At 35.6% G+C, this 12,202-nt stretch overlaps 2 protein-coding genes across 32 annotated transcripts in view; one reads left to right on the top strand and one right to left on the bottom strand.

The window, feature by feature from the left end:
* Positions 1-7,155, top strand: part of LOC136826079 (WD repeat-containing protein 47) — a 76,131-nt gene extending 68,976 nt beyond the window's left edge. For all 6 annotated transcript variants that reach the window (XM_067083028.1, XM_067083025.1, XM_067083026.1 and 3 more), the window contains 4 exons: positions 2,205-2,375; positions 2,617-2,753; positions 3,405-3,624; positions 4,422-7,155. In XM_067083028.1, the coding sequence (XP_066939129.1) occupies positions 2,205-2,375; positions 2,617-2,753; positions 3,405-3,624; positions 4,422-4,567 (674 nt within the window). In that variant the 3' untranslated portion in view covers positions 4,568-7,155. The remainder of the gene's footprint in view (positions 1-2,204; positions 2,376-2,616; positions 2,754-3,404; positions 3,625-4,421) is intronic.
* A 1,795-nt stretch (positions 7,156-8,950) lies between these two features.
* The window catches only part of l(2)k05819 (transmembrane protein 94-like protein l(2)k05819), a 41,940-nt gene continuing 38,688 nt past the window's right edge, over positions 8,951-12,202 (bottom strand). For all 26 annotated transcript variants that reach the window (XM_067082996.1, XM_067083004.1, XM_067083001.1 and 23 more), the window contains 5 exons: positions 11,662-11,837; positions 11,060-11,166; positions 10,597-10,690; positions 9,700-9,867; positions 8,951-9,490 (listed from right to left, as the gene is read on the bottom strand). In XM_067082996.1, the coding sequence (XP_066939097.1) occupies positions 9,418-9,490; positions 9,700-9,867; positions 10,597-10,690; positions 11,060-11,166; positions 11,662-11,837 (618 nt within the window). In that variant the 3' untranslated portion in view covers positions 8,951-9,417. The remainder of the gene's footprint in view (positions 9,491-9,699; positions 9,868-10,596; positions 10,691-11,059; positions 11,167-11,661; positions 11,838-12,202) is intronic.

The raw sequence follows: 12,202 nt of genomic DNA, 5'->3' as shown, positions 1-12,202 counted from the left end.
ATATGTACCAGTTTATGAGTGAAGAACTGTATTTTTTGAGTAGAAGTGAATATTGTCATTTTCTCTCCCTTAGATTTTAAAGTACCTTTAGCATTCAATTTTCAATAAAATCTGTGTGGTTGGAAGATTCACTTAACCTGTTAAGCGTCCCCGGATGAGCTCTTCATATCACTGATGATAGTTTTCAAAGTTAATATTGATTTTTATGCTTATAATTCGTACTGTAGTTAGGTAGAATTTTATTAAATGATAGGATAAAAAACTATTACTACTACTATTATTTTATTTCATAAGACTACAAAATGCTGAATGAAAAGTGTTGTACATACATGCACTATTATTCTTTTGTTGCAATCTCTAAAGCAGGGGCTACACAAATCCATCTATGTACTCGTGATTGTGGAGACAAATGTTCTACATTCTCATCTAGAAACTGATTTGCAAATCTGTTTGTTTCTTTCATATGTAATCAATGATTTCATCATCAAATTATTTCTCAAAAATTCTAATGGATTCTCTTTATCCTCAACTGAAAATTTCACGCCGGGATCAGCAACAAAAGTAAAGGATCTCTCTCTCTCTCTCTCTCTCTCTCTCTCTGAGTCCAGTCACTCGGCAATGAAAAGTCATCTTCACTTCCGCTATTGGAAGAAAAGTTTGTTTCTTCAATATCCTCATCATGGAGGATTTAGAACTAGAGCTCTCATCATCAGATATGTCTTCAGTATCAGACACCTCGTCTAGTTTGATTTATCTCACCTGAAGACATTCCTCTTTGTGACATTCATTGAGAACGAAGTCAAAACCGTGTTGTCTCTGAAAACGCCGAATACTGAAAAAAAATAGTCATCTAGGCATCAAGCGACCAACTGAAAAGAGTTGCCAGGGGAGGAAATACGTCATCAATTACAGCTTGTGTGTTCTGAGAATGTTGCAAATGATGTTCCAACATTTTCCATGCGAGTGGCGTATTATTCACAGCTTGAAAAGCAGAGTTAAAGTCTTGAACGTAATATCCGTTGAAGCGCTACTGAGTTCTCAGTAAACGTATTACCTTGACGCTTTAATATAGCCCAAGTGCTGCAGTGTACTTAATTGTATTCTTGAAGTAACAGCTAACTAGACTCTCAAAAGGATTATCCATAAGCCCTTTCCTCTTGCTTGTACAATTTAGGCATCAAGGACATAATTCATCAGATTTATTTCAGTTTGCTGTGTACCCTTTTTTTGCTACACTGGCCACCATCACCCACTAGTGGTTGTGTGCTCACAATCAGTTCCTAGCAGTGCTACAGTTGAGCGCTATCAACCTTATTTATATGGAGGTTTAGATTATATTGAAAATTTGCCGTTTGTATCACAGCGTACAGTAATTTATTATTTACAGCTAGCCATACACAGTAACTTTAGTGGCAAAGTATAATCTGTAAGGTTTGAATTTGTGTCGTCACAGCTTACCAGTCATACATATACTCACGTTCATATCTTGAATGTCCCCAGACCCAACAACAGTCTTTTTTACTAACTGGTGCTACTCTGCACTTTATTTGAGGTATTGTTATTCTTTGCAATCATACGTCTCAGTGGGACAAAGTGTTACCTTTACTTTAAAATAATTAGGTTCATCCTTGCTGTTATCAAACCTCTTTTGAGTTATCAGAGCCTTGGCCCCCCTGACTTGTAAGTCCAAATTACCCTCCCATATCCCTTAGGTGTATAAAATGCCCCCGTAAATAATTAATAACTAAGCCCTCCTACCGAAATTGCAATAATATTGTGAGCTCCTTCCTTCAGCCTCATTTTTAGACCATACAAAGTGAGGAAGGTAAACTGGTGGCCACCTGAGGACCAAGGTGACACAGGCATCATGAAACTGCCATTTTTATTCAGTCTGTTAAACAAAAGACTGTTGAGTCTGGGTACATTCGAGATCACAAATTGGGGATATATATGATTCAGGATTTTGTATGAAAGAACTAGTTTTTTATTATAAGTATTAAAAAGTCAGTAATTCCACTCTCATCCTAATTATCCATAAATTTCACTTATCTCTGAGTCTCCTTCTTTGAATTTTGTTTCTATCTGGATTAGTTAAACTAATGAAATTAATTACTGTACAATACTTTAACAAAAACTTCAAGAAAGGGACATGCAATTGCATCCAAGGACTTGCTTCCTTTATTAATATATATTTGCTTTACCAGGTCAAGAGATTGAACTCACGATGCACGACGGCACAGTCAGAGACATGTGTTTCATAGAGGACTCGAGCAACAAATCCTCCCTTCTCATCTCTGGCGGTGCTGGGGATTGCAAGATTTATGTTACAGACTGTGCTACAGGAACTCCTTTCCAAGCACTCTCGGGACATACAGGTGAGACTGCTTTATTTGTAATCCACTCTAAATGGGTTTGTCCATTTCAGAAATGGTTTATTCAAAGATTCCTTTATATTCATATTTGTATAAACTTATATTTTCTCTTGTAAGAATCATATGCCTGTTGCATGATAACTTTTTATGAAAGTAAATAAGCTTATCTTTCCTCTCATGAGAATCGTATGCCGTTCAAGTTATCCTTTAAAATGTTTATATTTATTAACCTACATCGTTTCAGGACACATACTTGCTCTGCACACTTGGGGCGGAGCTATGTTCGTGTCTGGTTCTCAGGACAGAACTGTCAGGTTCTGGGATTTGAGAACTCGAGGCTGTGTCAATGTTATTACGCCAGGGGCCACACCAACGAAGCCGGTAAGAAATTATTCAAGTTTATGTGTTCAAAATGTAAAAAGTAATAATTGCGATGATTTGCTTTCTACTTTTATATTGTCTCATTATTGCTTCTCAAAATTTGTCAGCGATTTATTTTTATGAGTATGTTTTGGGGCCAGTTCCATTAATTCTGTAAACTGAGGTACCCTGTAATTTTTTAGTAAAGTTATTAAGCATACACTGATTTGCAGAAATTTGTCAGTGATTTATAAGTGTTTTGGGACTAATTCCAATAAATTGCGTAAAAAGAGGTAACCTGTAATCATGTAGTCAAGTTAATGAGTACTGATTTGAAAAGTAAGCGAATTTTCGCAAGTAAACTTAATTTCATTTGAGAGCACAAAAGTGAATTGTACTACAGAGCCTACAATACTTTCTCAGGTCTCAAGCAGTTGTAAAGCATAAAGTAATTCTCCAGGGAATTTATTTCTCAAACAATTTTAATGCATAAGCAAATTCTTTAGAGAAAATCCTTTGAGTAAAGCAAGATTATCAATGTGCTGTTGAAATATAACAATGGCTGATGAAGAACCTTGATTGGCTTGCTTAAAAGTAAACAACTCACTTTATAAGGCACGATCAAATAGAAAATATATGCAATAATCCTTTGTTTTTTTTATCTTAATGCAGGGAGCGCCTGTAGCATCATTGTGTGTGGACCCAAGTGGAAGGCTTTTGGTGACAGGTCACGAGGATTCAGTTTGCTCTCTTTACGACGTGCGTGGATCAAGATGCATACAAGCATTCAGACCACATTCTTCGGACGTCCGATCAATTAGGTTCTCTCCCTCTGCTTACTATCTTCTTACTGCTGGCTATGATAACAAGCTTGTTCTTACTGACCTACAAGGTAGGTGAACTTCGTCGTATTATGGATTGATTGTAAAATATAGTTTTTATATTTTCATTAAAGTTGGGTTGGTTGGTTAAGTGTTTGCACAAATTACAAATCATTTCTTACTTTAGCAAGTTGTTACAGTATTTAAATGTACAACTAACAAAAAAATTTGTATGGAGATTTCATTTAAGTGAGTTGGGGCACTCTTACCCATTTTATTAGCTTGATACGTGAACATTCTTCCATTCCTTGAATGTGACAGAACTTTACAGCTTTCTGTGCAGCTGTCGTAACCTGTACTTTTATCCTATCAGTTCAGCCAGCCATATTACTAAGAATAGCCCCAAACAAATTTGACCTCTAATAAATTTTTAGATGTTCATTACATAGCAGTGAGTGATTAATTTGAAATTTGAGCATGTTGACAGTACTCACTGGGATAACATTCACAATTTGCATGTAGGTGTTTTTTGTTTTTAACTTACCAGAGGGATTTCTTAGCTTTAATCATTTTTCCACCACTGTAGTTAAAGTTTTATAAATACAAACTGTTGCCTTTTATCAAGGTTCCTCCTCCCACTACATTGCACAGAGTGAAGGTGTGCAAGAGAAAAGCGGTCCATTATTTTGGAGGTGTCATTCACTCCCTTGAGTTGGTCATTCTTTTCAATACAAAAAAATAATAATATTATATAAGGCAATGGTTTGAATTACCTAAAAAAAAACTTGTTTTAAACTTTTATCAGGTATTTATGTTAACATTTAAGCTTTTTGTCATTTGGTTTTATACTGCACATGTCCTTTTCCAGGTGATTTAACTCTGCCTTTGCCAAGTGTCGTTGTAGCTGAGCACCAAGACAAGGTCATATCTGGTCGCTGGCATCCATCAGATTTCTCCTTCATCTCGACAAGTGCTGACAAAATGTGTACTCTGTGGGCTCTTCCTCCTGTGTGATCGTGAAGATACTCTTCTACTTAATTAAAAGGACATGAGTAATGGGTAAAAAAGTGAAAGATAAAAAAAATTTAGTCTTATTCTGCTCATTAGGCATGAGAAGTGGAGCTAACTGCCTTTAGAAACGCCCATCTTTAATGGGAGCACAAATCCATCTCTTAGTGCTTTAAATTTTGCCATCTGTGGTAGGCCAAGTGCTTCTGTCATGATTGCTGTAGGCAGCGCAGCCAAAGTGAGTAATGCAGCTGTGATTGGGATTATTTCAACCAACAAGTCAAATGTACATAATCTTGTCTTATTAGTCAACCTTTTAAATACCCTCCCTGGGTAGTAAGTGTGTTCCCTGATGATTTGCTAAACAGTTAACGTAGGTGACGTGCGAGAGCCATCTGCTTTCCCACCACAATTCCAATTTGACAGTTAGGATTGGCTTTCAGGGTGTGTGATGAAAACCAGCTTTAATGTAAAGAGAATGGGTTGCAAAAGCTGTTTATATAATACTGTAGTGATAAACCTTTAGTGAGCTAAGGAGAAAAGTCCTTATCAGAATCACCAGATATATTTTTTACCTCCCAGGATTTTTTTTTCTCTCAGCCTTCCTCCTCTTCTCTCAAATAATTCTATTATATGCTGTGAATTGTAGTCACTTGAGAAGGTAGTTTAACCCAAATTTATGTATGTACTCCTGAATAGCTTTCTGTGATAAACTGGATTCATAGAATCATTGTATTCAGGTACCAAGCAGATCTTTCAGCCGTGGGTGTGTGTTAAAAGTTACCTGGAGAACCGAATTAGTTCAAGATCGAGAGTATTTGTGGTCACAAGAAAAAATACTTTATTAATTTTAACTACGGAAAGAGACAGAACACTTCTGAATCCAAGGGTGGTTTTGACACAACCTGGGTTATTGGGTTACGTTATCTTCTCCTAAGCCCAAAGGTCAAAATACCGGAACGATAATTAATGTTAAACTGTAGACATGTTTAGCCTAGTTGATATATACAAATATATATCTGTCGAGAAATTCCCTCGGTATCAATAGCACCATCTGCAGCATAAGTAAATTCAGGCCATCAATGATAGCATCCAGTCAATTCTGAAAATTTCTTCTTGTTTGGGGAAAACTAATAATAACAGATGTTGGTAATACTGAAGGTCGTAAAAGCATGTGACCCCTCCTTTGGCATTATTCTTTGAATGAATTCCCTGCGGGAGAGTGATGAGAGTTAAATACTAAAAGGTTGACATGATTGTGAATCATGTGTTCATCCTTGGAGTGTGGAATGTCTTCGTAGAAGAACAACTCTTGTGTGTGGATTTTGGTAAATATATATATAAAAGATTCTGTTAATATGCTATACTGTATTACATTAATTTGAGAGTACAAGAATGCACGACTTCGATGGTGCCTTTGATTTACGGTTATGTAGTTAGATGTAAAAAAAAGAAAGGATACTTTTTGAAGTATTTTTATCCATAAAAACATAATTTATATTTACAACTTAATAAAACTTGTAAGTGTTTAAATGTTTAAATACTAAGTTACTTTCTTTGAGATGGTATTTACAGTATATGCAACAAATGTAATTTTATTTTCTTATAATTTTTTTTTTTAGAGGGAAGCCACACCGGAGGTTCCTGGATTTTCAATGTAAAAATTATTGGTAGGTTATTGTTCCTAGAATAAATTCATGTCTATTATTAATCTTGTACTATAATGGTTTTGTTCTCGGAATCAGTTTGGTATAAAGATTCAAGAGCAAATATCTGGCGAGCCACCAATGGAATGTCATCTGTATTCTTGGTCTGGTTTAACTACTTAATAATATTATCTTATTTTTTGGTATCAGTATTCAGGGTCTTACTACCTTGGCAACTTTAAAGTTGGTTGTACAGTACAGTATATATTTTTCATTATACTTTGAAATACATCATTTCCAGAGGTCAAAAACGGATTCTCATAACGGCTGCTTTGTCACATATCAAAAAGTTTGGCCTATTTAAAAAAAAAATTGTATTATAATGAACTATGCAAAAGATAAAAAATAATATAATGAAGGTATTGATATTTATATTGTTTTTCACCTGCAAAAAAAGCATCATTATTATTATTAATAATTACCCTGTGAATGAAAATGTCCTCCAGAAGTATTCTCAAAAAATCTTGTTTCCTTTTTTTTGAGTTCTGTGATCACCTTGTGAAAACCTTAACCTTTAAACCTTTTAAAAAGTGCAATTGATTCTCACCCATTCAAATCTCAACAATTAGAACTATATTTTATTATATTTAAGATGTTAAGTCATGTATTTTTAAGAAGTCCTAAATACTCATTTCCTTAACATATTTTTTTTTACATGAGTTTCTATACAGAATCCACACCATTCATTCATTTTCTACTTCATTGGATATAATTACTCAGCATTCCAGTGTATAAAGTTACCCAAGGCTTACAAAGGTACTAATGTCTTATTGTATGTTTTATATGTCATATGATTTCATGTGGTGATGTGCTCTATAATTCTGTGTATGCATTTGGTCTCTTCATTGTGCATAAAACATTGTAATTTAAATAAATGTATAATTAGAATTCAGATTATTGAACCTGAATTTCTTTTATTTATATATTAACACAGATTTTTATTCCTGCATTTCAGATCTAGTTTTTGGCAAATTTAACAAATTTTTAAGGTAATTTGTATTTTTTCTAGGTGTGCAAACATGATTTTTATATGGAGCGTCCTCAGCGTGAGCTGAAATGGCCGTTGAACTTGTTAGTATCTACATTAGCCTTTGTTTAGGCTCCATACCTTGTGCAGTTGATTCATCCCACGGCACCAGTTCTGCTTACCAAAAAGTGGCCCACCATGCATTCTGACTCTTGCATCAGAGAGCTTCATGATTCGATGAGCTCGACATCTCACCACTTCAAGTCTGAGAATAGGTTGATGGCATTGCACCACCAAGGCCTCTAATCGTTCGCTTTGCCAGATGAAACTCATTCTACCCAATGCCTGATGAAGACTTTGTAAGGAACCTGCTACTGGATAGTTCAATTAGTTTTTTGCCCATGTACCCTGCTGTGACAATCAACTGCACATCACAACTGCTTTGGACCTCAGCCAAAATTTTCCTCTGATCTCATCCTCACCAGGCATAGGTCACCATCTATCGGGTCTCAACAGCTGCACTCTCAAATGCTAGCAGACATCGGGATAAGCACTCCAGGAAGACCCTGTTCCCTGCACTACACAACAGCAAGTCCTCTGCCTGTGCCCCAACTCCAGGCCACGAGAGCAACTCAGAGTCCACCTGGCAGAAACTCCCTCACTTTGGACTACCCACAGGCTTACCCAGACAGGGGATCAGCCTGCCCAGGAAGGGGCTCACTTTCACTTCACCCCGGCTATAAGACCACCCTTAGACTTCCACACATGAATACCACTCAAAATGGTCTCACTTCCCAACTGAAGAAGAGGCATTGACACTGGATGCAGAGACTGGGTCCTTTACAAGTACAGGTACAGCAGTATCTTTATGGCTCACACCAGACATACCCTCGTCTGGGTCATCACAACTAAAGTCTTCTAGGGAGGAAATAGAGACACTCAAATTTCTCATCAGGAGCTTATATGGGCTGTGAATTTCTGCCATGGACATGGGAACAAGGAGAGGGATCCTTATGCTTCTGAATGCAGGACTAGATGAGAGAGGCCATGTAACTTTGGCCTTGGTAAAACAGGTGGCAAAGTCAGAAGGAACAGTGTCTTGCAGGAAAAATATCTCTCTGAAGCCTGGGCCTGGGGCTCCCAGGTTAGGCTACACAGGACAAGGAATACATCCTACTCGTGAGAAGGAAGTTCATGAGGAGAGAAAGACTTCTTAACTCCTCATAAGTATGGATAACACCAAAGTGGAGAGATCTACACCCTTCAGTCTGAAGGCCTGGGACAGGACTGTCATTAGCCTTTCACTGCAAGAGACTCAGAGGAGTTTATCTTGATGAAGGTGGATGAGGAAGTTTGCCATGTGATGAACAGATGCTCAGATTCATATTTTTTCTCCATATTTGATACGAAAACAAACATTTCAGGAAAGCCTGTTATAAAGAAAGAGAAAGCAAGTATTCAACGACAACGAGACACAGTACTCAACAGAGTGAGAGTGCAGACAGACATCGTCTTCACTGCAGTAGAAAGTACCAAGTTCAATGACAATTTCAGCTTGTACCTAGGATACTCCCATATAAAGGGTGATGGTTTGTATTTCTGCAGGAACAAAGTCAGCTCAATGTGACCACACATTTAAACTCAAACAATTGCTACATTTTCTTAAAAATTCCATAACATACACCTAAGTAATGTGGCAGACAATGCAGACTAAACTTCCGTATCACAACCTTTTTAATGGCAATCAATTCCATTACATCACATGAATATTGTGTTTGGATAACTTGGTTACTGTACAATATAAACATTTTTGCATAATAAAAATAAATTTCATAACACTGATTATTAAAATATTGCAATATTCAATGCAACAACAGCTGAATACAATTCATTGTGGACTTACAAGTATATATTTATATTAAAATGTTCATTCTTAAGCTTAAGACAAAAATTATGACTATCTCAGTATAAAATGTTCATCATTCTTCTTCTATTCTCTAGATATACATAACACTGTTATTCATACATATACACAGTATATACATATCATATCTTACACGAACAATTTCAGATCGGCTGTGAATTCTCATCACGTGAAAAGAACACTTAGTAATACGTATCCTAGAGCAGCCGTAAGACACCGACATCTACATTGTACTGAATTTGAGGTGCTGGTGAATTTTTTAGAAAGGAGAATTCATACCTAACTTCGTCCCAAATTCAAGTCTCGCTCTCTTCTGGTATCGGACGTTCACCCTGCAGAGAGAAGACGCTTTTAATTTTTTCCTAAATGAATTACAAACTTGTGATTTTAAAGTGATATTCTTTTTTCAAATGCAGGGTGTCTTTACTTCTAACAAACAAATGCCTGGCAAACATTTAACAGAAAGACAACTTTAAACATTCAAAAGACGAACATAACACTATACCCTGTAAAAATACATACATCAATCACCACTACATACCTTATTTCACGTCTTTTTATGAGTTCGTTTATGGGGATCAACATGATCGGCCAGACAAACGCGATCAACCACAGCCATATGGGGATGTCGGCCAAAGAAGGTCCTGCAGTCTCCGAGGACGAATGCAGGGATATCGATATGCTTCCGTATACGACCTGAAGCACCAACCTGAAATGGTTTATTGGAATTATTATGATTTCAAGCATATGAACCATACTTATGTGCTCTTTTGCCCTGAAGAGTTTGTGAGATATCAGCTGGCCTATTTTGTCTGAATGCACCCCAAACAGATGAATTCTTGCAAGAGTGAATTTTTAATTACAGATGTTCTCTTGAAAGAATTTTTTGATTAAAATTTTAAAGCATTGTCAAGTTTTAATTTAAAAATTACTGGTTACATTATACACTTCAAGGTTCAGTAAAAAAAAAAGTTGGTTAATCATAAAAAAATATAATACAGAACACTAAAATAGCACTAATCATATATAAATCAACCAACAAGGAATAACTTGACAGCATTTTTATACCAGCACTCGTCAGTCGTCCTTCATCGTCGTATTCATTAGTGTGTTCGTGAACCTTGACATAATTAAGATATTAGAAAGGGAAAAGGGAAAAGATAGAATTTGTCATGAAATAATGCTTAGCACTATCAACAATTTGACCTTACTTGCCAATTAAATTTCAAGACTTTAATTTAGTGATATCTCCATAACATTTACAGAACACCACAAAACCAACATATTCAGCAAACAAAAGCCAAGACCAATGAAAGAAAGATGAAATATGAATTTTGTGTACGGTAACAAAATAATTAACTACAGAAAATCTCTTTCATCAGAAACTACAGTAATGAGTTAAGCAATTTCTGTAGTCTCATAAATCTATTATACTTACACTACAAAAATACTAGCTGCCCACCACTTGTTGGTCAAGGGATTCCTCTTCCAGAGTTGGTACATCCGATGGACAAAGGATACAGAGATCATACCTGGAAAGTCCGGATGAACTAAAATTTTTAGGCAATTTATATTCAGTTTTTATATTTCACTTAAGGTTAGTATTGTAGCCTTTACTTATATGGTACTTTACACTACAAAAAACGATATTTTCTGCTACCCTGGTTCTAAAAAAAAGAAAAGAAAAGTACTTATCAAATTTTCCAAATACAAAAAGCGACAATTTTCCACTTCATAAACTTGGGGGCCTTGAAAATAAGATTTTGTCTTAACTTTATAATGAAAAATCTATAGTAAATTATTCTTTAAAAAAATAAAAGCCCCTTATTTTACCAATGCTTAATAATATTACATCACAGAGTGAAATCCACAATAATACAGACAAAAAACTTAACACTTACAAAAGTAAAGGACTAGTAAAAACGCCACTCCGTTCTGAACGGCACTGAGGGAATGATTATGCTGGTCACCCCATCCCTTCCACGTATAATGCTCTTCTGTCTTTGTACTGAAAAGTCACCAGGATATTAATTATTCATCAAGCATAACGAAGTAATCATTTAAACGTGGCAAAGATTTTCCAAATTATTCCAGTAATACAATATGAAATTAATATCAAAGTCTTTGTGCTGGAAAGTCACGAGAATATTACTTTACTTATCAAGCACAACAAAGTAACAATCATTTAAGTATGACAAAGAACTTCCAAATTATTCCCGTAATATGATACAAAATTAATGTCCGAATCTTTATACTTAAAAGTCACGAGAATATTACTTTACTTATCAAGCACAACAAAGTAACAATCATTTAAGTATGACAAAGAACTTCCAAATTATTCCCGTAATATGCTACAAAATTAATATCAGAGTCTTTGTGCTTAAAAGTCACGAGAATACTACTTTGCTTATCAAGCACAACAAAGTAACAAACATTTAAACATGGCAAAGAATTTCCAAATTATTTCAGTGATATAAAATTAATAATAACTGAATCTTCTCACCTGCCATTAGCAACATTAGGAACTACCACATCTGGGTATATGTAATAACACGTTGAGTTCTGCTGCTGAGCGATGTCCAAGCAGAATCTGGCTAGGGTGATTCCCCCGCACAGCAATACAACCACCACAGATGGGACAAATTTACAGACGTAATAGAGGAACACGTACTGAAATATCTGCAAGAACATGAAGGAGTGAGATGCTAATGTGCAGTTAAGTATTCTACAACAATTAGAACATTAAAAGGAGAAAAGTCAAGATAAACTGGTTTTACATATTATGTCAGGGTTAATTTATAGGTTACTTTTTGATGTACATATTTTCGTATGGAAGAATGGAGCTCACTGGAGACTTAACAGAGTAAGGAAAGACTGTTTAACCATTTGGAATAAAACTATTCTGGCAACAGCTTTTCAACCATTCAAGTTCAAATTTAAACATCTGCATTAGAATAAGCGCAAAATTCTTAAAAACTAATATTTTTATTACAAAAATGGTTTTTTCCTACAAACCCATTACTGTAATCATACACTATACTGCC

Source organism: Macrobrachium rosenbergii, chromosome 40 (assembly GCF_040412425.1).
Source record: "Macrobrachium rosenbergii isolate ZJJX-2024 chromosome 40, ASM4041242v1, whole genome shotgun sequence".
NCBI lineage: Eukaryota > Metazoa > Arthropoda > Malacostraca > Decapoda > Palaemonidae > Macrobrachium > Macrobrachium rosenbergii.
This window is presented reverse-complemented; position numbering and strand designations above follow the sequence as displayed.